This window comes from Condylura cristata, unplaced genomic scaffold (genome assembly GCF_000260355.1).
Source record: "Condylura cristata isolate star-nosed mole 26May11 unplaced genomic scaffold, ConCri1.0 scaffold00017, whole genome shotgun sequence".
Classification (NCBI taxonomy): domain Eukaryota; kingdom Metazoa; phylum Chordata; class Mammalia; order Eulipotyphla; family Talpidae; genus Condylura; species Condylura cristata.
Window position 1 is genome coordinate 767094 of NW_004567118.1, and position 26836 is coordinate 793929.

Genomic DNA, 26836 nt, shown 5'->3' on the forward strand with positions numbered 1-26836 from the left:
GTTCTCCTGTATGTCCCAGTAGTTCCACGGGTTCTTTCATGCATGATCACATTGGAATACAGTTGCTTACTTCATGTCCACATCCCTGTCCACCACCTCTCCATGCCCCTACCCTCACAACTCCATATAAATTCACTTAGGACCTTGTTGACTTAGTCACTAGCGTATTTTCTGTCCCTGCTGTGGTGTCTGGCTCTTACCATGAGCTTTTCGGACATGAATAAATGCCAAGAACTTGCTTGATCTCAGTTGTAGAACACTTAGCAGTCAGACCCAGGTCTGCCCTCAAAATGCTGCCAGTGAACCAAACTAGCACAGAACAGGTGAGGCCAGACCCATGTCTTTGAAGAGCGAGAGCAGGTCACAAAACCTATGTGGGTCTTTTAGAGTCTTAACTAGGAAAGACTTCTTGAAGTCGTCCTAAGTGAACGTCACCTCCAGAGTTAGAAGGAAAGGACATTTTTGCTTAGGCATTTGCCGCCCACCATCCACTTCAGTGGGAAACGCTGGTCTGTACCAGGTGCTGTAACGGGCGTGGTCGCGGTGAAGGGCGGGTGTCCGCAGTGCACATGTGCATGTGTAGAGCGCATTTTCCATCTTAAAAATTATGAGAGTCATGCATCCTTATAAAATAAAACATGCAGAGTAAAAAGGGAACTCTACCTCCACCCCAGTTTTACTCCTTGGTGTAAAGGGAGCTGCTGTAAAGAAGTCGGTGAAAGGCCCTCCCTGGTGGCGCAGCGGGTTAAAGCACAGCACTGAGAATCTAAAGCCGCTTCGGCATGAGTTCGATTCCCGCCTGCCCCGGAGGTGACCACATGGCGCAGCAGACCTCTCCTGACCCGCCCCCTGCTCCCCTCAGCAGTGTACTTCGTCGATCTGCCTGTTCTGCTCCCCACTCTGTCTCTGGTGAATCCTCTCACCCTCCGCATCTCTGGCCTGTACCCCAGTTCTGTATGAATAAATAAATAAATCTTTAAAAAAAAAAGAAGTCGGTGAAAATCGTTTCAAACCTTTTCCTAAGCACTTAAGCCCCTGTGCCTTTTGGACTCAGTGTGTGCTGGGGTAGAGTGACTTTCCTATTGAATAGTCACATAGGCTCATATGAGTGACTTTTCTGTGCCTGTTTTCTTTCAAAGTTTTATTTATTTATGCATACAAGAACTGGGGTATAGGCCAGAGGTGTGGGGGGGCGAGAGGATTTACTAGAGACAGTGGGGAGCAGAACAGGTAGATCCACTGAAATACACTGCTGAGGGGAGCAGCAGGGAGACGGGAGAGGTCTGCTGTGCAGTGTGGGTCAGCTCCCTGGCCAGAGATTGAACTCCTGCTGCAGTGGCTGAGAATAGGTTCATGTTGCTGAGACTTAACCCCTTCGCCCCCAGAGAGATCCCCCTGTTTTCTTTATTTAAGATTAATTTAATAGAATTACAGTGAACTTTTTTCAATGAAAGAGCATAAAGATAGCTTTTGTGTTCTTAAAAAGTAAACAGTATTAATATTATATTCAGATAAATCCTGCACTGGTAAATTAGTATCTTGTGCTCAGCAGTAGTGCTTAGGCACCCCAAAGAAGACTGACTGTGTCTGTTGTTAGCACCCCTCGCTGGTTTGGCCCTGGATCTCTTAATGCCTAAGGTCCTGAGCCCTAACCTCTCCAAGTCTCGCCACCCTCCCCTGCAAAACTCATTTTGCAGGTTTATTGTCAGGGTAGCGCTAATGCACATAAATTTTCCGACTGAGGACTTGACTCACTATAAACTCCATAAATGATAGGTGACTGGTATCATATTGCCAAAAGTTACCTTTATAGCTCTGTAAAAGGCAAAAAATCTTTAATCCCTTCTCTTTAATCAAATGTTTAGATATACTTTCTTATCTTAAACTTTAGTGGCTGTTGAAAATAGTTAACGCCTTAGATTATCCTCTTACACTGTTTTGTAATTACCCATTTTGAACAGTGTTTGTTGATAAGGTAGTCAAGGGGACACTTAGAAATATTTTTTCTTTATTTGTGAACTCATACTTGGGCTGATTTATATTTACTTTTTATCACATTCCATCAGAGAGAAGCTGATAAATGTTCTAGCTTCTATAAATCTTGTCAGTTTCTTGTATGTGATATACTGACTTGGAAAAACAATCATCATCTTGATAGACACAATAGAGAATAGGATGTTGGAGTGAGGGATGTGGAAGAAAAAATGAGCAATAACCTTAGTTGCTAATTCTCTAACTGCCCATAACCTAACTCACTATTATTTGGGAGGATAATTCTATCATGGTTCCACTGAGACTTTTCTCACTTATGTATGCTTTGTTCCTTGGAGCAATCTATTTTTGATGATATGTTGATAATTTCTAAAAAGCAACCCTAGAAAAAGTGTGGCGTTTGCTTTTGTAAATAAGGGCCTTCTTTCAGGTTCCTCAAAGAAGTTAAGGGAGATAGCAGTAAATTCCTCCCACCTGCCATTGTACTAATAGTGTAAATTTTGACATTGAAAGTTACTAAGACACTGTATGCAAAAATTTATTTGTGACTTCGAGTTTTTCACTAATACCTTTTGCTATAATATTAAGCATCTTTTCTCCAGGCAGGTTATAGTTTGAGTTCTATCCTTATTTCAAAAGTGCCTGAAAACTGATCTACGTACATACCTCTTTAGCTTGAACTTCTCTACTTTTATACATGTATTTACTAGAATTTATCCACAATGATATAATTTTTGGAAGTGCTTTGATTTTTTTAAAATCTACCTAGAGTCCTGTCATCAGGGAGAAAACTTAGCAAGACTTAAGAGCCTTTTGGTAATGAATGGTTACTATAGGATAAACCTATAATTAGTATGCAGCTAATCCACACATTAGATATATTCAGTCACTTCTCAAATATACATAGGAGAATTATCCAAATTGGAGATTATTAGTGCATTCCAGGGACATTTCCATGGGGATCCACAATGGTTTTTTTTGCCTGACTTTTTCCTGTATTATTTACTTCTCTTTATTGGTTCTCGATTTTTCTGTCTGCTACCTTAATATTTGGCTTTCTCTGTGACTATTTAGGTAACAAATTGTGACTGTGGTGAACTTAGAAAAAGGGAGCCAGGATAGACTCACTTAACCGAGTCACACATTCTCTGCAGTCTGATTTTTCTTTATTTGACTAAAGGACGTAGAACTTAGTTGTTCAAAGTTCACATTTGTCTTATAAATAGTAATGACTCCAGGTGGGGATACTGTGTCAGCTTAAGGAGAGAAAGATTATTACAACAATCAAAAAAAAAAATACTTTTCCCCATTTTATCTAAAAGTGATTTTTTAAAAAATTGAGTGAGTTGAAAAATAAAAAATAATAAAAAAAATTGAGTGAGTTGAACTTATATTTGAGTAATTGTATTTTTAACAACTCAAGTTTGAAAAATCATTTAGACAGGTGGACAGACGGGAACAAAGTGGAAGACATTGTTTACATTCATTACTTTCATTATCTAGTCCTTTCTCAAACATTATTTCCCCTTCTTAGACCTTTTGCTTTCTGTTCTCAGATTGCTGCTGTCAAGGTATGAAATTTTGTCGAAAGGACTGTTGCCCCTTTTGCATTATCTAATGCTCCTGTTTGAGGTAATCCAAAGCAGACTTAACTACATTAAGGTAGCCATATATTTCAGGTTCTAATTCTTTATCAGAATTAGGCTGTGTTAGAATATACATTTTCCAAATTTACTTAAACTTACTTAGCAAATACACACTGAGGTATACCTACTAACATCCCAGAAATTCCACTTTAAGAAGTGCTGATCTGGCCCTCCCTGGTGGCGCAGCAGGTTAAAGCACAGCACTGAGAAGTTAAAGCTACTTCTGCATGAGTTCGATCCCCGCCTGCCCCAGGAGGAGATCCACATGGCGTGGCAGACCTCTCCTGACCCGCCTGCTGCTCCCCTCAGCAGTGTACTTCCTCAATCTGCCTGGTCTGCTCCCCACTCTGTCTCTGGTGAATCATTTCACTGCCCCTGTACCTCTGGCCTGTCCCCCATTTCTGTATGGATAAATAAATAAATCTTAAAAAAAAAAAAAAAAAGAAGTGCTAATCTTGTCCCTGTCACTCTTACTTTATAAATGAGGACATGGGACCCCAGGAGAGTCAGCAACTTACTTAAGCTAAAGTCACAGTAAGGGCTAGATGCCAACTTGCCTTCTTCTCAGTCTGGTGCCCTTTAGTTTCTTGATTCAACCATTTGAAATGATTTGATTTGTTATTTCAGACTTTACAACTTGGATGTGGAGACATAGTTCCCATTCTCTCAAATGAACTTCACTATTTTCTGAGTCTAATTCAGAGAGCCTCTCCCTGCCTTTTGATTCCTTCATGTTCTCTGATGGGCCTACAGGAGGGTTCAAGACCAATGCTTTTTTTAATTTTAAAATCCACTCATTAATTAAATAAAAAAATTTAAAAAAATCCACTCATTATCTCCACTACTTTTTAGGGCCTCCTTGACTTATGTTTATTAAAGACTTTTATTAGTTATCATAATTATAGCAATGCTTGTTCATTATTTCAAAAATCCATATAGTAAAAGAAAGAATAAGATAATCAATCTAAAAAGCCCCCAAAACTACTGTTAATATTCTGGAGTACATCAGTCTATTAATTTTTGCTTGGTATGTGTGTATAAGCACATATGTGTGTGTACACATATACATGTACATATGCAAATGTACATGTATATTTTGGGTCCTGTATACATTAATTCTTCATCTCTGTTGTATATAGAAATACATATATATGTGCTTTGAATTATATACATGTACTTCACATGTATCTATGAAGTACAGATATATATCTATATATATATACACATATATATATCTTGGAAGCTAACTATCTTTCCCTCTCTATATATTTAGGGTAAATCCCTGGAAGTGGAATTGCTGAATCAAAGATCCTTCATAAATTTAAACTTTTTTGTTACTCCTGTCAAATTTAGATGTTTTTAAAAGGTCAAAATGTCATATATATAAGTCAGTCATCAAGTGGGTTCTTGAAAGAAAGAAGCAAGTATGAGAACTGCCATGAGTTAGTGGAAACTAGGGTCAGGATGTCGGAAGACCTGGAGCCTAGTGTTAGGTTTGTCACCAACTGTGACTTATGAGTATGTGCCTTCCTGTGTAGAAGGGTGAAGCTGTAATACAGTAGTGGAGAGGCTTCTGGAAGTGCTCACTGAATGCCTCACTCGGTGAGATGTGATGTTTGCACGTAGACTCTGGCAGAGAAGCCCCCAGAATGTGCTCATCCTCCAAGTTTCAGCTTGGTTGTCCTCTCTGGAAAATTCATCACACATGCATCCTCCCAATAGAAGTAATATTTTCCTTTTTGACTTCTTACAGCGCTTTGTCTTTATAGTTGGGTCTTTGATTTTTAATATTCAGCGACTTATGATTACCTTCTTTGTCTCCTGAAAGAACTCTGCTTAGCACAATTCTTGGGTATGTAATAGAGACTCAGTAGATATTTATGGACCTAGGTCTTTCTGGAGAGACCTGAGGACTAGCTCTTGCGGTCCCCAGCCTATAAAAGCAGTGAACGGTCTTCCCCTACAGGACACTTTTTCCACTCTGAAGAGCCCTGCGTGTTTCTTTGGTTTTAGAAGTTCTAAAATGAAGCTCTCCTTTTCTCATATTTCTCTATTCAGTAACAGTGGTTCTCAATCTTTGGTGTGTATGAGAAATTTTGGAGCTTAAACAGAAACAGATTTTCAGGCTCCGCTTCAAGTCTGTTGAATCAGGTGAAGTCAGACTCAGGTGAAGCTGAGGCCAATGACTTCGCAGCTCAGCTGTGCCTGGGGTTTTAGCTTTGGCATCCAGGTGGGCATTCAGATGCCAGCTCTGGAGCTTACCAGCTGGTGTCTCAGGGGAGAATGGACCACTAGAGCACTGTAAGCCTTGGTGCCTCAGCTCCAAAATACAGCTCGGAGGGCTTTAGAGAACATACTCACAGTATTTAGTTAGAGGGAGGATAGAAATCATTCCCAAAGCTGCAGTTCTAGCCTTGATCTGTATTTCTTGGGTTCTCCATGCATTATTTATTCATTTCTTTGTAAAATAAGATTTTCTTCAACTTCATTATAGGAAACTAGAAAGCATAAGCAAAGAACTAAGAAATCATGTACAATGTGAAACAATTTATATTTCAACATGCCCTCACAGTCCTGCGTGTATGTATACGTTATACACATTTGAGTATACTTCTCTTCAACAAGGTTGAGCGCATATAGAATGCATCATATTCTTTTACATAACATGAATATTTACCAGTGTCCAGTCCCCAAAACCCTGAGTATATTGATAATCAAGCATATAATACAAATGAAGTCAAAGATATATTTCTTAATCTTTCACACAACAGAACATCTTTCATACAGACAGAAACCTCTGAAGAGACAAAGGCAGCAGACCTCTGTAGATATTGATCAATTACAATTAAATATTTGATACCTAAGTTAAAATGAGACACAGAACAGTAAAATAAGTATGCTTCTTAGATAGTTTGTATCAAATCTCTACCATTAACATATTAATAATATTTATCATAATGATAATAATAAAATATTAGCAGAATAATGTTTTTATCTCATTAACAGTGTACTCATACAGTGTAGTCAGAAGATATGTATACATTATCCACAATTAAGATCAGATTGTAAATGTGAGCCTATACCTTCTCGTCCCCTTCTTTCTTTTATTTAAGGATTTATTATTACTTACTAATTTATGCAAATAAATATTTATGCAAACAAGGACTGGGGTGCAGGCCAGATGTGCGGGGGTGAGAGGATTCACCAGAGACAGAGTTGGGAGCAGAACAGGTGAATACACTGGTGAGGAGAACTGTCGCGAGACAGGACAGGTCTGCTATGCACATGGGCCCACTCCCTGGCTGGGATGGAACTTAGCCGCAATGAGGGGTGATAGCTTGATAGCTCTGAGACGTTAATCTCTGTACCACCAGGGAGGCCCTTAACCCCTTCTTTCTATCCCAACAGCTCTGTGAGCTTGTGCTCCTGTACACTGCTCAGAGAGGTTTAACATTCCATTCCCACGATGTTTCTTCTCCATTAATGTGTATAAAAGGAGTTTGCTAATTCACTATTGCTAAGTTTATCAGACATTGTCTCCTCAAAACATCTAGAAAGCTTAGTGCTACAAAATAAGGACCATTAACCACAATAAACATGGGGACTTGACCCCCAAAAATGTACCATTTGAAACTCCACTAGAATAAAGATACAGCAAAGACTCCTTCCCCTGCTCAATGTGCATTTGGGATCACGCAGGTGTGGTCTTTCTAGAGTGACTTCATTTACTTATCAGTATGTGTCAAAGGTTCTTTCATGTCTTCTCATGGCTTGATAGCTCATTTCTTTAAACCATCGTGTAATATTTCATGATATACCATAGTTTAGTTACCCATTCATCTACTGAAGGACATCTTGATTCCTTCCAAATTTTGTCAGTTATGAATAATTATAAATAAATCTCCTGTAAACTCTCATGTGCAGGTTTTAGTGTGAACATAACTGTGAACTTCTTTGGGTAAATTCCAAGGAGTATATTGTTGGATAATATGGAAAATAAATGTCTGGTTTTGTAACCAGTGGCCGAAGTATCTCCCCAAGTGATGCGCTGCTTAGTATTCCCCCAGTGATGACTAAGAGTTTCTGTGGTTCGCATCCTTACCAGCATTAGATGTTGTCAGTCGTTGGATTTTGCCCATTCTGACAGGTAAGTGGTGGTAGCTGATTCTTTTCATTTGCATTTCCCTGATGACATGTGCTGCAGAGTATCTTTTCATATGCTTATTTGCCATCTGTATATCTTATGGGTGAAATATCTACTAAGATCTTTGGCCCATTTTTTATTTGGATTGTTTAATGTGATATCGTTGAGTTTTAAGGATTCATTGTATATTTTGCTTTATCAGATGCTTCTTTTACAAATACTTTCTCCAGGTCTGTGACTTGTGTTTCATTCTCTTCAGTTGTCTTTCTCAGTACATACGTTTTTAATTTTAATGAAGTCCGGCTCATCAATTATTTCTGTCATGATTCATGCCTTTGGTGTTGTTTCTAAAAAACCATGGCTATTCCCAAAGTCAGCTAGGTTTTTACTCTGCTATGTTCCAGGTATTTTATTGTTTTGCAGTTAACATTTATGCTTGTGAATCATTTACACTCATTTTTGTGAAGTATATGGTTTGTGCCTAAATTAAAATGTTTTTGCATGTGAATGTCTAGTTATTCCAGCACTATTTATTGAAAAGACTGTCTTTGCCTCATTGTATTGTCTTTGCCTTTTTGTAAAAGATCAGTTGGCTCTGTTTTGTTTGTGCATTTCTCAAATCTATTATGAAATAGCTGTTTTTCCCCCTGCCTTGTGTTTTGGATAATTCCTTTTCTCCTTCATCATAGCTTTAGTAAATTACACTGCAGTTCCTGCAGTAGCTTCTTTTAATGTCTTCCTAGACTTCAGTCTTCTTCCTCCCAATCCTGGAATACTTATTTCTGAGCACATTCTCTTTCAAAGTTAACTGGTTCTACTGGAGAATATCAAAGGAATTCTAGAATCTCAGCATTACAAGGGATCTTAAGAGATATTTAGTTCACACATTTGTCTTCTGATTAAATATTCTCTCCATTTCTGCTGAACAACTTCTGCCAAGTTCCTTAGGTTCGGCTTGAATTCCTTCAGTGACAGGAAACTCGTTCTTTCTGAATGCGGCATTGTATTTTTTGTGCTTAGCTATAGACTAAAGTTGAGTTTTCCTTATATTAAGGTGAGACCTGTCTTTGTAGCCTCTACGTGCCCACGTGTCTCAGAAGACCACAGCTCCCCCTGCCCCCCATTCTGCCCAGGTGCAGAAATCTTACATTCTTTTCTTGATAATTTTCATCTTGTTAAAGTAGTTTTTGCTGTTCAACAGCTATAATTGGTCAAAAACTGAAAAGTGTATTCTTGTCAGCTCCTGATTTAATTGAGACTATTAATCATGTACAGTAAATAAAATTGAAATCTAACAGCTCTTAGAAGACACCTTACTAAAGTTGTAGCTGATGATGTTCATCAAAGTGCCCTGTCACCTGCCTTAGAACCAGCTGGGTGGTGGGCGTGTTAACTTTTCAGCCTCTTCAGCCCTACGCCTCACTTAATAAATTTGCATTTCTAGAAGTGATGCCTGAAAAACTGCATTTAAACAACCATCTTTGGACATTTGGTGCACGTTAAAGTTTAACAGCAGCTAACTGGAAGTGTGGATAAACTACATGGTTTTAACAGTGGTAGCCACGCGTCAGTCAGGTGGCAGTCATGAAGGAAGTGTTCCCAGGGAACAGAGAACATGAAATGTTAGAGTGAGTGGAAATCTCGAGTGTAGGGAGGGAAGGAATAAGTTGTCTGTTAAGAGGAGACAAGATCCTTGTCTCCTGAAGCAGAGGCCTTAAGAGACAAGTGAGAAGAGTTTAACACTCAGGGACAGACGAAAACGAAGAAAGGAAAAGCTGTAAAGTTCTGAAACCAGCCAGGAAACGTGCCGCCAGGTAGCAGCAAGGCAGGACCTGCTGCAGGAGAAGCATGATCTTTGCCATCAAGAATTCATGAAATACCAAGCAACACCCTATAAGGGAGTGTAGTAGGGTGGGGGTGTCAGCAAAGATTAGTTTGGAGAGTTGCTACACATATCCCATCTTTAGTTCTGGGCTATCTAGTGAGAAGATCTATATTAAGTCTCAGTTGACTAATTTGGAGGTGGACCAGTCAGGTGGTAGGCATCTCACGCAGCTGCTTGGTGCCCTGGGCACAGGCCTTTCTCTCTGTATGGTAACGGAACCCAGGGTGCTCTTGGTATTTTAAAATTGGTGGGGCAACAAGTCGCTACTGGACAAAATGATACCTAGAGAATGGATAATCAAAGACCTGACTCAAATGGGTTCAGGAGTTGTGTGTTTAGTCTTAAATATTTCCTTTTCTGAAAGATTTGATAAGTGCATAGTTAAGCAAATTGTGGGCAATAACTTGCAGACACTGATTGACACCTCCCTCCTAGATTGTGATTTGATGAATGGCTGGAAAATTCAAAACTGTGTCTCAGTGTAAATACTTGTGCTACTAAAACGATAGGTTCAATAGAACTAGGAAAATACTCATGATTCTAGAAATTGGAATCTTTTAAAACAAAAGATCAACTATTAATATGAACCTGTGAATTGTGTTTCCTACAAGTGCATATACATTTAAAAATAAGCATTCAAATCTGGTTTGCACAACTGCAGAGAAAAGCTTGCAAGACTTGTGAATAAGTCCTGACTTGCCGCTAGTCTGTCAGTGGCTCCCCCTTTGGCAGACGTAGCTGGTCTGTCTGTATTTGAAGGAGAAGCTACTTGGGATTCCCCCTTCAAACACCAGCCATCGTTCCAAACCTACTTCACACACTTCTCTCTTTATAAGATCATGTTGCCCACAAAATGAATTATATACTCCCTTTCCTGATGCTAATTTGACAGAGATCACTTCTAATTTATTATCATTCTGCTCACTCTTGTGTAAAATTAGTGTTTGCTCTAACTTTATCCTCTTTTTGATACGTAAAAGTTAGCTGACTATGTTGCATCAGTGAAGCTGGTTTTGAAATCATCTGATGAAAACCAAGAAAATGCTCTTTGAAATAGAAGAACAGAGCAAACGCAAACTTGTCACTTTTTTGGATCATGTTTTGAAAGATTGTAAACAATAGGCATTACTGTTTATTCATTGTATTGCAGCACTAAGGCTATGTATTTTTCATTGAGGTTATGGCAATTAGTATATCAGCTATCATAAGTATTTTCACTGTATTTCACTGATGGGGCTGGACAGACGTTCTTATAGTGGATAAGACCCTATTCTTTTCTTTTCTTTTTTTTTTTAAAGATTTATTTATTCATTCATTCATTCATACAGAACTGGGGTACAGGCCAGAGATGCGGAGGGTGAGAGGATTCACCAGAGACAGAGTGGGGAGCAGAACAGGCAGACTGACAAAGTACAGTGCTGAGGGGAGCAGCGGGCAGGTCAGGAGAGGTCGGCTGTGCCAGGTGGTCACCTCTGGGGCAGGCGGCGATCGGACTCGTGCTGAGGTGGCTTTAGCTGCTTTGTGCTGTTCATTAACCCACTTCGCCACCAGGGAGGGCCCTATTCTTTTATTTTTAAGGTTTATTTTATTTATGTATGCACAGGAGCCAAGGTACAGGCCAGAGGTGCTGGGGATGAGAGGATTCACCAGAGACAGAGTGGGGAGCACAACAGACAGGTCAACTGAAAAGCACTGCTGAGGGGAGCAGTAGGCAAGACAGGAGAGATCTGCCACGCCATGTGGGTCAGCTCCCTGGTTGGGGATCAAACTTGTACTGCAGTGGCTGCAGACAGGTTCACAGTGCTGAGACTTAACCCATTGTGCCACCAGGGAGGCCCAAGACTATTCTGTTTAGACTTTTAGATTAGAAATCATTTCAAGTTTCACCTTAAAGCCTATTAAAGTTACCCTCAGCAAACTTTCTGTGATTATAATCACTGGATAGTCAAGACCTGGGGCTCAAATAATATTCCAAATGTGTATATTGCTGGAGAATTCTGACTCAGCTGGAAGCATTGCTCCAAGTTAGGTGAGGCATGTCGCGGAACCCACCAAACTAAGAAGCAAAGGGTGGTTGGTGGTAACGTAGTGTTACAGCACCCTTTTGGGTGAAGTACTGAGAAATAGTCCCAGTTCTTCCCAGTAGAACTAAGTCACCCCAGGTGAGCGCCAGCAGGGCAGGGCGTGTGCTGCCTAAGAAGGGGGCGTGGCAGCTTTCTAATATCTGGCGGTTAGGGACTATGAGGTACAGCTGGGCGATAAGGAGAACTTGAGAAAAGAAACCTATTTATGATAGAACAAGAAGGGGGAGAAGGTTATAGAAGGTGTGTCCCTATGGAACTGATAATCATGGTAGCTTGGTTTTATGGTTGGGCTAAATATTGACCCTAAATGAGCATGAAAAGCTCAGAAGTCGAAGAACCCACGCTGTCGGAGGCATAAGAGGAGCAGGCAGGGGTGACTCTGGCAATCTGCCAGAAGGAGAGAAACGAGTTACGGAGAATCCCCACCTACTGCAGCCACAGTAAAGTCCTTGTGGAACTGCTGTGGGCCAGCTCACTTGCTGCTGTGCCAATTTGGATCTTGAGGTTCATCAGGGGAACAGGTACTGCCATTTGCAGTGTTCATACTGATAACAGTATGAGAGCAGCAGCAAGGGTCAGGCGGTCACATAGAACATCCCAGAAAAAAATTTCGTAAGCAAATGGTCATGTACGTCGAAGGCATCCTGTGACTTGCTCTAAATCCCTTACTGTTAGAAGTCAGAATTCATTTCACCACCCAACTTCAGCAAGATGATAAAAAATAACCAAATATTCATTAATAGCCAATATTTATGAGCTCCATGCCAGGAAGTATGCTAGAAGTTTTATGTGCATTATTCTTTCAGTCCTCATAATAACCTCCCAAGATAGTTGCTGTGATCATTTCCAGCTAGTAAGAGGAAGAACTAGGATTTTAATCCAGGCTGCTGACCCCAGAACCCCTTCTTTGAATAATGTGCCTAAAAGTAAGTGTATTTAATTCAAAAAAACTATTCTTTCTTCTGAGATTATGTCCATCCTACTTTCTGATTTGAAAATACTTTGTCATACACGAAAGGGTGGTGATAGAAGAAATCAGGTTTGATTTTTTTTTTTTTAGCTATGGACTGCCTACCTTGCAAAATAACAACAGTCATGCAACGATGGTGCATTCCCCCAGTTTAAAGGAGAAAAAGCTCTGAAGAGTTTGGAAAATCCAAGTCTGAGAACCACTGGCTAGGAAAGCACAACTCTTAATATTTTTAATGTTCTCTAGAGATTTTTCACCCGGTTTCTTTCCTAATGCCTTTAATCCAATCAATCCTTACGTATTTGGCACCTGACCACAAATCATATTTTTATTCCTTTGACAGCTATCTATTGTGAAACATAGTTAAAATGCAGCCTTGTGGTTCATTTTCTAGGAAGCCATTAATGTACTTTACTACCATGGGTCTAGAATGAGATACAAACAAGACTTAGACTAAGTTATTTACAGAGGACGTCTTGCAGTGAGGTGTCAGTATCTCCCTCACGTAAGTCCTTAAAGCGTGAAGTAGAGCTTCATCGTTTGTTATGTTTCTTTGGCATTTTACATTATCTCTACTTTTAGTGATAGTAGTCCATATCGACAGATTGATAAAATGATACTTTTCATTGTCACTAACATTTGGAGAACAAAATGAGGGGGAGTATAGAGTAGCCCTGCAGTGGGAGAGATGCGCAGAGGAACCAGACTCAGACGCTGCCTGGCGTGCTCGCGCCTTCTCAGTGGGTCTTCACCGTGCGTTTCTTTTAGCTGAGTGTTTCAGCGGCTGCAGTGTCCTTGAGGACGAGTTGTCCAGCAGTCTGTCTTGACAGTTCTTCAGTGTCTGTGCTAGTAGACATTTCTCTCACGCCATCTCAGGTACCTGCTCTTTGGCCAGGTCTGAGTCTGCCTGGCTGGTCCCCACTTCTGGGACATGACTTGTAAGCACCCAGCTCTGCAGCCACCTCTCACTTGCCCCTTGCTTACCCCTCACATCCCCCACACCCCCCAGCTCCAGCGAATTCAGGGGCCCTAGCTCCTCTGGTTAATTTTCTCTCTCCCCTCTTCACTTAGATGCCGTGGTCTATCATGCTCATCTTTTTTTTTTTTTTTTTTTTAAGATTTATTTATTTGTGCATACAGAACTGGTTTACAGGCCAGAGGTGCAGGTGGGGCGAGAGGATTCACCAGAGACAGCATGGGGGAGCAGAACAGACAGATCAACAAAGTACCCTGCTGAGGGGAGCAGTGGGTGGGTCAGGAGAGGTCTGCAGGCCATGTGGTCACCTCCGGGGCGGAATCAAACGCCCACTGAAGTGGCTGCGGCCAGCCCGCAGTGCTGCATCCTAACCCGCTGCGCCACCAGGGAGGGCCGTCATGTTCACCTTCTCTGCCTGTATCCTGTACAGCCTTGTTCCTCCTCTTCTGTGTGTGTCAAAGCCCCAAGTGTGCCTTAGCCACCTGCATCCTCTGTGTCGGTACAGACTGTTAAATACGACTCAAACAAAACACAAAACCAGGCTTTGACCTCACTTTGATTTTAAAGTTTAAACCAAATCTCGGACGGGTCCTCAGTACTTCTGGGAGTCCATATTTCCTGGCATTCCTTTCCTGTTCCCCTAATGTGTCAGTTTACCCCCCCCAACCCACCCACCCACCCCCACCCCGCTCGCTGAGGTGACTAGTTCTTTTTCACTGTTCTCTTCACACTGCAGTACCGCCTCATGCCTACTTCCACCTTCTCCAGCAGCTGTCGATCTGGAACCTTCACTTTATTGAGAAACTAGAAGTAATTAAAAGAGAATCATCTAATCGCCCCTACCACCAAATGTAGTATTTGTCTGTAGAATTCATTTTGTAGAATGAATGAAAGTATAACAAATACCTGTATTTCCTTTACTCCTATATTCAAATATAATTAGTCCCTTAAATTATAAAACCATATATATAACTCTTCTGGCCTTTTAGGATTTTGCTTCTCATTATCAACTAAGAACTGTTAATATGTTTGGGCTTCATCTAAATAAAAATTAAGCATTTTTTAAGAAGTTGACAATCAAAAGCATCTAAGTAATTGAACTGGAAATTCAGTGCTTTGGGCCTGTATTTGGCTATATTACTAGCCACAATAGTTCTTATATAACTAATTGGGAAGATGTAGATGACTTAGAAATGAAGATTGAAGCCTCAAACTTTGTGGAAAATGAAGGACAAATCTTGAGAACAAGTTGTGTGATCGTTTTGACCTCATAGTTTGACTGGGGAAATTACTAATAGATAATAGCATTTAGCAGTAAACATGTTGACTTCAAATTAAATCAATTAACACTGCTTTTTACCTCATGTTGCTCAACTTAAGATTTGGTTTTTGGTTTTGACCCAAAACCAAATGTTCGCCTAAGGTAAAGATTCTCATGTCAGCTTTGATGAACTTCTTATTCATACAATCAAGCAAATGTCCACAGCTTACTGGACACTGTGAGTTGCTTATCTAACTACCACAACGAGGCTGACCCCCGAGCACTGAATCCCTGTGCACTGAGTTCATTTGCCAGCAGGCACACATTCGGGTTATTTCTTCTTCTCCCTTTTACTTAACTAGTCTCAGGTTTCTTGCAAACTCACTCCTGAAATCCTTCTCTGTGTTGCCAGAGTTCTGGAAAGTGTGATTTCTGTCTCTCCTGTTTATATTGCTCAGCTTCCTTTTCATATCTCAGCCTGAAATGATCTGACCCTGATCTTAAGACCTTGTGGCCCAAATCCACATGCACTTTTTGATCTTTAAGTCTAGTGTTCCTTTCCTGGCCTCAATCTCTGTCTTGCAACATTCACCCTTATTGTCATATTTCTCTACTTAAAACTTTTTATGGCTCTTCGTGTGCCAAAAATAGGCATTAAAAAAATACTGAATCAGGCCCTCCCTGGTAGCACAACAGGTTAGAACGCAGCACTGCAAGCTGGCTGTAGCCACTTCAGTATGAGTTCGATCCCCGCCCCGGAGGTGACCACATGGTACAGCAGACCTCTCCTGACCCATCCACTGCTCCCCTCAGCAGTATACGTCATCACTCTGCCTGTTCTGCTCTCCACTCTGTCTCTGGTGAATCCTCTCACCGCCCCTGCACCTCTGGCCTGTACCCCAGCTCTGTATGAATAAATAAATAAATCTTTAAAAAATATATTGAATCAGTGCTAAAATCTTTTCTGAGCCCTAGACCCTGTTTGAATCTCAAATGCCTTATGGCCAAAGAGAAAGTTGGGGGGGGTTGTTTTGTTTTTTTAAAGATTTATTTATGCATACATGGGATACAGGCCGCAAGCGTGGGGGATGAGAGATTCCATCAGACCCAAACCCATGCCGCAGTGGCTGCAGACAGCTTCATAGTGCTGACACTTAACCTCTTGTGCCACCAGGGAGGGCCCAAAAGAGAAAGTTTTGATTTGCCCTCCTCTCACCCCCATCTTAGTTATCCTCTGGGACTACCAGTTTCTCCCTGCACCCAGGCTAGAGAGCTGTGGTCATCCTTGGCTCCTCCTTGCTCTGAGTTTCATAAGCTTTGATGAATATCTGTGACATTTTCTTTTCCTATTACTATTTCAGGTAACTACTGCTTCTAGTCACTTGTCTGACTTATTTCAGTAATATAGTTGAAGGTTTTAAATTTGGATTTCAAGAATAGACCTCAGAGGATCTAAGAATACCTTCAAAATTGTGTGCAAGCTTTTTGTACATGTGCGTTTTCCTAGGGAACCCATAGACGGCTCCATGGGAAAGAAGGTAAGAGAGGGAGAGACTGTGACAATTTAAGTGAGTCAGTTCTACTGATTTCTCCTTCTTCCATGCCTGCCCTTTGCTGTTTAGTTTTCTAAAGGCCTTCCGTAGTTGAGATCCACACACTGATCTCTGAGTAGTCAGGAGTCTTATGAGACTTAAAGAAAAAAAAGAGTAACAGCAATCAGTACCACTTGGCAGTCAGACAGTCTAGTAGCTGGAGATCAGAGGCTCCCAACCTCAGCCAGGCTTTTATGTCCTAGGAGAAGCCCAAAGAAAGCTGGGATAGCAGGAGGGAGGTGTCCTCTTGAGGGCTCTGGACCCATTCGTTCATGTGTTTCCAAAAGACTTGGAAGGATATGAAAGCTTAATTTGGTAAAAATCCAGAGCCAGCCAGTAAAGCAGTGTCCCCAGAAAAGGGTTAAGAACATTCCTCCAACTAGACTTCCACCCGATCTTTGTTCTCTAGTCCTTCCTCCCCTTTACCATCAGAGTTAGTTTTTCAACACATATCTCACTGTGCACCTTCCCTGATTAAAAACCTCAATGTTTTATGAAACAAATTAAAAACTCCTGGGCATGGTGTCAAGGTCTTCCATAGATGAAAACTGTCAGTCTCACCTCCAGGCACTCCCCTGTTCTTACTTCCAAGACTCCAGCCACAACAGGTCACTACTGGTTCTTTGGAGAGGGCAGCTTCGGTGTTCACACTTCTGTGCCTCTGAGCCTGACGGCCTCTCAGTAGGGACCATTTCCTTTCTCTGGCCCAACAGGAACCTCCTCTATCCTTCAAGGCCCAGATCAAAGGCCACCTCTTCCCCCAGAGGCCACTCCTGATATTCTGCCGTCACTCGGGGGTCAGTCTCCTCTGACTTGGTTCCAGAACATTTGATACATATCTCTGATAATGTCATGTTATATTCTAGATAGCCCATTTTTATTTCTATCTTTCCTACTAAACCAGGAATGCCCTGCAGGTAGGGACGCCTTTTTCAAGTTGTATGCCTGACACCTAGCTTCATGCCTCGTCCAAACAGGAGCTTAGTGCACTTTGTTGAATGGAACTACTTATGAAATGTTTTCATGACTCACCTAAAATTAGAGACCAATGCTGATTTAATAAGTCAGAATAGACTATTATAATAATAGTAATAACAAAGACCCGTTTCCATTGCTTATTCAAACAACTGCTTCCTTTGTGGAAGTGGATTTTGGAAGTCTTCACATGTCAATGTATATTTTTGATATACTTTCTTGAGATCCTAAAAGAATTATATTTTTCTAATGCAGGCTAGCATTCTTTGATATTCCTACTGTTGTTATATTGAGTAGATTCTATCATTTCAGAGATCTGTGTTAAATACAAGTTCCATGGATATGCATTTCATCTCTTTTTCTGTTAAACTTCATGGTAATGTTTTCTGAATTGTTTATTTGTTTAATTAATTTGAAACACGAAATTATGCTTCTCCTTATATAAAAATAGTTATTCTAGTATTTACATATTATGTGATTTGTTTTGCTAAATTTGCAAAGTCCTAGTTATTGCAAATGTGGTTTTGGGTGTTTAGATTAGTACAGCTATGAAAGATCCTTAAAATGGTCTTCTCTCTCTCATTTTCTTTGGGTTTTATAGGAAGGGAATCAATACTCCTACTTACTCAGCCTTTTACTGAGGGCATGTTAAATACTAAGCTCATGCTGTTTGCAATTCAGAGTAGTGAAACAGTACCTGCCCTTGCGTAGTTCACAATCTAATAGAGAAGGTATATAAACAAATAGTTGCAACTCAAACCTTGGAGAAATCCCTTCCTGTGAGAGTTGCTGTTAAGTTTGAGAGTGAATGTGTCTGTGATGAATTTATAGATAAGGAGCTAAAAGAAGTTCAGGTCATAAGATTCTAAATCCTACACAAGCAAATTCCCTCTTGTCTAACCAGAAGCCCAGATCTTAAATATAAAAGCAGTGATCATACTGGTCACCAAAAGGATCTTCTTCCTCAAAATCTAAATTTTCCAGTAGAGTTGGTATGTCTTATGATTGTTTTCATGTGAGTTATTAAATGTGTTGACATATTTTCTTAAATATATGATTTTTAAGGCTCTCTTTTCCAATGTGGGCAAACTCTTTCCCATAAAAGCCCACTTTTTATATCCCATTTCCAGGAACTGTCTTTCACCTGTAGCTTTGGTGTAGAACTGAAACCACATAATTCATCATTTCACAGAGTGCTTCTTTGATATAGAGAAGAAACTCATGAGCAAAGACTTAGGTATCTTAACTGTGAAACTGTTAGAAGGGTGAGAATTCCTAGTGACTTCACAGAAGCCAAGGGCCACCTTACTCTTCAGAAGTGGAGTAAGTCTCTTTAGCATTGGCTGAAGAAATCCTGGGGAGTGTAGATCATCCGTCTTGCCACTTTGCAATTGCTAATGATACCTGAAGGCATTTAGCAATGCTCACCTAGAAAAGAATCAAATACTACTCTTTTGAAACTTCATCTTCATTTGGGTGGCGCTGAGAACACATGTGCCCGACTCGGCATTAGTCACATGAAGCAGGACGTTCAACTTGATCCACAGCCTCAACACCCCTCTGCGCCCTGAGTCTTCCTGTACCTGTCCCACTCAGACATGCTGGCCCTTTCTTCAAGTGCTTGTATTGACAGGCAGACCTGTGATTTCTATGACTAAGACATAGTTTCCATAGTCAATCATATCATCATAGATGTGTTTTAGGTTAAATTTGCCTAAAAATAGATCCCTTTTCCTCCCTAACTTTAGAGTGAAGAATAATGAAACATAAGTAATACTTGCTAGCTAAGCGTTTAGGCAAAGGAAACATTTTCACAATTTAAAGTATTGATCCTAAGTGTAGTTCAAATACGCTTTCCCAGAGACCTGTCTTGGCATCTTCTCCCAACCACCCTCAAATATTAGTAGTAGTATAGAAATTGTGTGTGGAGTTTCTGTTACAAATAAGGCTTTGGTTCACTTTTGTTCTGTTCATGGCACCTGGAAATTAATATATGTTAATGTGTTTTTCCGGAAGTGGATATGAAGAAGAAAGAAAACTTTCCTTTAGATGTCTTACTTGGATTTTAGTTAGTTGATGTAAGACTGTTCTCTTTTTCTTTTTAGGTTGCAAACATGTTAAAGGCATCCTGTTATATGGGCCTCCAGGTTGTGGTAAAACTCTCTTGGCCCGACAGATTGGCAAGATGCTGAACGCAAGAGAGCCCAAAGTGGTCAACGGGCCAGAAATCCTTAACAAATACGTGGGAGAGTCAGAGGCCAACATTCGTAAGCTCTTTGCTGATGCTGAAGAGGAACAAAGGAGGGTAACTAACATAAGTACAATTTAATAAAAATTTGATCACTTTTATAATGAAGGAAACACAGTTAAGATAGAAACTTGTTACTGTGGTCTATATTTGAAACATTTATTACTAGTTTACATGTGTCAGTGAACTGGGGATTACAGGGATTTACATGATGCAAGCAGATGTCATTACCCACATGTTCATAGTACAAAGACAGATGATTGGATAAGCCAAAGGTTTTGCAAAAACAGATCATGAATATATTTTTATTTTATTTAAGTGACATTTTTATTCCCCAGTACTTCCAGAAACTTGAACTCACTTATCCCTTGGAAAAGGAGGGAAATTACATCTATGAAATGACTTGTAGAGTTATGTATCTGTTAGGTCCAGGTGCAGAAAGCCAGCTTACTCACTACTGTTTCAGTTCAGTTGTAAAATGATAGGTATAACTTATTAGGTCTCAAAGGAAAAGTTAGATTTCAATCTTAGAAAAAAATGAAATCCATTTAAAAAAAGCAGAGTTTACTGATTGTGATGGTTCATTTTATGTGTCAGTTTGAATGTTCCATAGGGTAGCCAGGCTTCTGGCTAAACTTTATTCTGGATATGTTTATGAGGGTGTTTCTGGATGAGATTGCCATTTGAATCAGTTGACTTGAGTAGAGCAGATTGCCTTCCCAAAAGTAGGTGAGCCCCACCCAATCAGTTGAAGGTCTAAGTAGAACAAAAAGACTACCCCTCCCTGCAATGAGAGGGAATTTCCCACTGCCTGGCTGCCTGATTGCCTTGAGCTGGGATATCAGTTTTCTTCCAGCTTCCAACTCAAATTGAAATAGTAGATGTTTCTGTGTCTCAAGATTGCTGGCCTTTTAGATGCAACTCATTGGTTCCCTTTCTCTGGAAGATCCTGACTAACACACTAATATTAAAACATTTATTTCATTAACAGACAGGTTTTGAAAACTGCCATGGGATTTCCGGTCCTAACAATACAGTAGACTGGTAACCTGAAAATCTTCCTTCTATAAATACCATCAAATACTGGGTAAAAAATGACTAAAATCATTTAAAATATGTAATTGGGTTCTCTGGGAAGAAAAAGATCTCTCCAGAAGTGAGAAGAAAACTGAAAATTAGAGCAGCAAAGATAGGAACTGCAGCTTTTGGTTTTGATAACTTATCAGTTTGGGTTATAGCACCCACTGAGGAGTAAGAAATGAGTCATTGAGCTCACCTAATCTGTAGACCAGGAACCGGAACCCTCTGAGAGTGTCCTCAGTGAAGAGAGATCTAAAAAATATGGGCTTATAAGCGCAGAGATATAACAAGAACATTGAGGTGTCTGCTTGCGTTCAGGACTAGGAAGTGGAGAATCTCCCTTGGAAATTCTAAACCATGGCTCCTTGACTCATGTTAGTTCAGAATTTGAACACACACGCACATACACACATCCATCTATGTAGTCTGGAAACCCTAGGCTGAGAAATTAATTGAAAAATGAACCCTTGGCTAATGATCCTGTAGGGTTGTTACATACAAGTGAACCCAGGCCACAACAGGTTCTCACAGGGGAAGTTCAATGAATGGAAAATTAAAAAATTCAGCAACCAAGTTAAATGTAAGTTAGTAGTTTAAGTTGAAGGAAACAAATTGATAAATAGAAGAATAGACCTAAAAAAATGTTACCCAAATTGTAGCTCAGGAGAGATAAAGAAATGTAAGCTATGAAGAAGAAATTGAGGTAAGAGTTAAGAGTCCTAATAGAAGAATGTACAGACACCATTCAAAGCTGGAATGGCTGAGAATTTTCTAGAATTGATACAGAGAAAATAAATAGTAAGATTCAGGTAGTACCATAAACCCAAATAGGATAAATCTTATTGTCTTTCTAGATAAATTGTGAAATGAAAACATGTCAAAGGGAAATAATAGAAACATTTTAATATCAACCAAAAAAAGAAATCCAATGTTGAATGCAAACTTCTCCACAACAGCAAACAGATCAGAAAACAGTGCTTCTGTTTTTACAGAGCTAAATAAAAATAACACTTAATTTAAAATTTTATTCACAGTTTAATTCTCATTCAGGAATAAGGGTGAAAGGTGAGTAAATGCAATGGCTGATAGAATTAATTAGTCATAGATGCTTCCTGGGAGAATGTGAAGCAGGGTCTACTTGAGACTGAGGTAAACTGAACCCACAGAAACAGTGGATGCAGGAAACAATGGTGAGTGATGAAACTGGGGGGAATGTAGATATAATCTGGGACTTTTATTTCCAATAGTGGCAGATTAGGTCTTTTGAGTCAACAAAATTTTTTTGCCTAAGGCATCAAAGAGCTTACAAGATCCAGGAGGAGAAAGGAGGTGTAGCAGAAAAGATACATGGGTTCACTGTTCCTCTGGAGTTACTAGCCCTCTCTGAGGGAACTGTTAAACAACTGTGCAGCCTTTTTGACAGGTTGTTGGGAATAATGGGGGGAAGGGAGCAGAGATTAAAACCATGACACCAGAAGAGGGGATACCCCAGAATGTGCCACATTTTGTGTTGGGACCTAGGATCAAGGGTTCACTAACAGTAGGCCTGTTTTCACAGAGGCTGCAAATCAGCTTTGAATCCTGTCATTCTCTAAAGTTAGATGGAGGGTTCCCAAATTGCTAGTGCCCCAAGGTATCTGGCAGAATTGTAGCTCTTTTCTGAAAGGAAGGCCATCATGCAAGGCCACCAAGTATTTCTATAGATGGCAAGTACAATGTCTGGCTTATAATGCAGAGTAACTAGAGACTCAGAGTCATAAACAACATGAAACAAAGATAAACAAAAGGTGATAGAAGTTAGATTTCAAATACTAGAATTCTCGGATACAGACTTTTAAAATAACTATACTTATGTCTAAGGAAATAAAAAACAATACAGATTTTTAGCAGAACACTTATGAAAATTGCAGAAATGAGAAATTCGATACTGAAGTGAATTATATGGATGATTTTTAAACAGATTAGCTACATCTGAAGAGAGAATTAGTGAACTGAGAGATATTAGAAGAAAATAATCAGAAACAGAGGATGAAAAAACTAAATAAAAACAGAAAATGACACATCGAGGTCTACTATATAAATTTAAAGTTCTAGGAAGTCGAAAGATAATGGAGCAAAAGCAATATTTGAAGAGAAAGTAGTTTAGAACTTTCTAAAAATCATCAGTGTAAAGATTCCAGAAGTGATATGAACTGCAAGCCAAAGAAATAGCAGAGAAGTTTATACCTATAAATAATCATTGTAAGCTGATAAAAACTGAAAGCAAAGAGAAGAATCTTAAAAGCAGTTAGAGAAAAAAAGATTACCTTCAGATAAACAACAATTAACTTGCAGCTGTCTTCACAACAGAAATAATTGAAACCAGAAATCAGTTGAAAACTTTTCAAGGGACTGAAAGAGAATTTAGACTTAGAATTTCATATTCAGTAAGTAGATACATTCTGACTAACAAACATGGAGTACTACACCATCATGAAAGTAAATAGACCATAGCTATATACAGTTATGAATCTCACAAATGTTGAGTTAAAGAAGCCAGACAAGAAAGAATACATAAGATATGTTTCATTTACATAAAGCTCAACAAAAGTACAGTGGTTGACAATGGTAACTGGTAAAACTGTAAAGGAAAATGAGAAATAGTTACCATAAAAACTGTTGCGGGGTGCTGGGGGAAGCTTGTGAGGAGCTATTTACTGGTACTGCACTACACTGCTCCTGGTGGTGGTTACATAGATGTTCAATTTGTGATTATTCATTAAGACATACATTATATTAGTGAACTTCCCCTCTATGTATGCCATACTTCACAACAAAAAAGTTTAAAAAGAGATCAATTTTAGAAGCATTCATCATATACAACTGTCAATATAGGTTATTATATTTTTAAGGCTAGAATTAAAATATGGCACAAAGCATATGGAAAATGGATCAAGTCCATGTAAGGTCCTTGTGTTATTTGGGAAGAAAATAGTAATGTTAATTGATGTAAAATTTTAAATTAAATGTATATGTGAAAATTGTATGAGACTTTCACACTTTTCCAAAGCTTGAGGAGGAGCTGAGGGAAAATAAAGGAAACTCAAGTACTTTAAAAGCAAGAAAGGGCTAGCAAGAAAATTTGAAGGTATGGAAAATGTAACTTAAAAAGCTTTTTATAAGTGACCAGTGGTACATATAACAGGAAGATTAAAAGAGCAAATATAAACATTTCTGCAAATCTTTTTTAAGAACTAATGAATTGAGGGTATAACAAGTTCATACCGATGATAGGAAGACTGATGGTGTAAAATGATAGTTCTCCCTAAATTAATATGTAAATTCGCCATCTTCCCAATCAAGTCTAACAAGATTTTTTTGGAATTTGAAAAGTCAATTATAATTTATTTTCTTTATATTTGAAGAGCCATGAAAATTTTAGAGAATAATAAAGACTTGTCTTCATAGATACCAAGGTTTTTACTGCAGTGCTATAGTAACTAAGGGTTACATATTCATGCAAAAACAGCCTAATGAGACAACAGAATACAGGAAAAACATGTTATGTGAAAAGTGACAGTATAATCAGAGAGGAAAGGTAGGTGATTTACTGAATAGAATGGAGATCATTGGCTCTCTTCAAAAAAATTAATGCAGTCTCACTCACATGATGTAGAATTGCAAAATAGCTTTGCAAAAAAAACACACACACAAAACTCAAGTGTGGAGGAAAAAAAACATTTTTAGAAAAAAATAGGGAAAAATAAAAATCTTTAAGAATTGAGAGTAGGGAACAATTTCTTTAATAAAATTATAGGAGGCTTCTCTGGTGACGTAGGGGGTGAGTCTGTTTTGTTACCGCTGTGGCCTGGGTTCAGTCCCCGGCCAGGGAGCTGACAAACACATGGCACAGCAGACCTCTCCTGTCTCGCCACTGCTCCCCTTAGGAGTGTATTTTACCTGTTCTGCTCCCCACTCTCTTTGGTGAATCTCCCCACTTCCCCAGCCCCCACACTTCTGGCTCACACCCGTCTTCTACACAAAATACGTATTTTAAAAAGATACAGAAATCAAATCTGTACAAAGAAAAATATTAATTTGACTAATTATAAAGAAAACATTTTCATTTTCAGCTTTGCATATACCTTTTAGAATGGTCAATCCAGTTTTTAAATGTCTGTATCATCCATTTCTTGCCTTCCCTCTGTAATATCTGACTTGAGCATCTTTCTATTTACAATCCATATCTAGGAAATGTTGATGACCAGTGGAGTAAAAGATGGAAGGATTCTGTGTTCTGTTCTTTTAGAATAGTGAGATGGCCTACTTTCTTGCCATCAGATATCTCACAGTGGTACCCTTTTTGTGGAATAAGTAACCAGAGAAGTGATATTTTCTTTTGCTCTTAGAAATAGATCATTCATTCAATCTTGAGCTTGAGAAAGTTGGGTAGCGTCTCGTACACAAATCTGAGCGTGACTTGTAGCGATCCATTTACATTGCTTCATTAATCTCAAGCGCTCAGTCTCTCCCTCTACAGCCTTCTTAAGGTTCATCTACTAATTACGAAGCATTTCTCTTTGTGGATTTTCTTTTCTTTGCCGTTATTGCCAGGGAATTCAACACAAATCCATATCCTCAATTGTGTTCAGTTAAGCTAATGTCAGGTAACAAAGACGGAGGCCAGGGTCTCCAGACATCTCGCATGACTTCTTAAGCAATGACATGATGCTCTCAGCAGCACAATAAGCAAATTGAAGGATGATGTCACTATGATGTTATTTCACTTTTGTATCATTTTTCTAACCAGTTCCATCACTTCTATTTTTTTATTTTAATCTTTTTTCTCTAGCATAGTTAGGACTTATTGATGACTAACAAGGAGGTAGCTTCTAGAATGTTGGAATAGCACAATGGATCTTGGATTTATAAAAGATCCAGTGGGCCCATATGGTAATTACAGTATGGGTGAATTTTATTCTGTTTAATTTTTTTTTAAAATGATTGATTGATTTATGCATACAGAACTAGGGTACAGGCCAGAGGCGCAGGAGTGGTAAAAGATTCACCAGAGACAGTGGGGAGCAGAAGAGGAAAATCAATGAAGTATCTTGCTGAGGGGAGCAGTGGGTGGGTCAGGAGGGGTCTGCTGCGCCCTGTGGGTCACCTCAGGGGCCGGGATTGAACTCGCACTGAAGTGGCTGCGGACAGCTTGCAGTGTTGTGTCCCAACCCTTTGCGCCACCCTTTTTATTCTGTGGAAGACTTCTAAGGGAAAAAATAGTCATGATATACCATATAAAAAGAAACTTAATAACTGGAATTGGGGCTAATGGACCCTGATAGTCTTTTGGGGATTAGCCGTAGAAGCAGGTGAGTTAAATGCCTGTACATAAATCTGTTGTGATAGCTTCCACATAACTGTATAGGTAACTTTGATGCTGCTTTTAAACAGACATTTTAATGCAGACTGCTTAAATATGACACTATTAATGATTAAACTGAGTTGGCAAAGAAATCTAGGGACATATTAATAATCATAGCCAGTCTCTTTCATTGTACCTTTCTTAATCCTTACATCCAGAAATGGCCTAGTAAAGTCAGCGAGGGACCCCGTGGAGGGCATATATGTGTGTTACATAATGAAGAAGTACATCACCTCCCGTGATTCTGGACAGTCCAGGCTGATGGAGATGAGCGCTTACATATAGGTCAAACTAGTTAAATATAGAGCAGCCGCTTTAGAAGTCTGTTGCTAGGGGCTCGACAGCGTCAGCCCCGTGTCTGCAGGGGAGACTTTGCAGGCAGTTAAGCAGCTAGAAGCCAGTGAGTTGAAGAGAATTGTGTCGTGAAAATTTAAATTCTTTGGGAGAGGGTTTACTGATGATTCAGCTGCATTAATCTGGGAACATTATTTGGTGCCTTCTTCACCTGATTCCTAATTTATTGCAATAAGAACCTGCCTTTATTTAAGTAACACACCTGTAAAAATTGATGTTATTGTA

General features: G+C 39.5%; 1 protein-coding gene across 1 annotated transcript in view; it reads left to right on the forward strand.

Annotated features, from left to right (window-relative positions):
* The window catches only part of NSF (N-ethylmaleimide-sensitive factor), a 101118-nt gene that overhangs the window by 18778 nt on the left and 55504 nt on the right, over positions 1-26836 (forward strand). The window contains exon 6 of the mRNA XM_004684065.2: positions 19631-19830. Within this exon, the coding sequence (XP_004684122.1) occupies positions 19631-19830 (200 nt within the window). The remainder of the gene's footprint in view (positions 1-19630; positions 19831-26836) is intronic.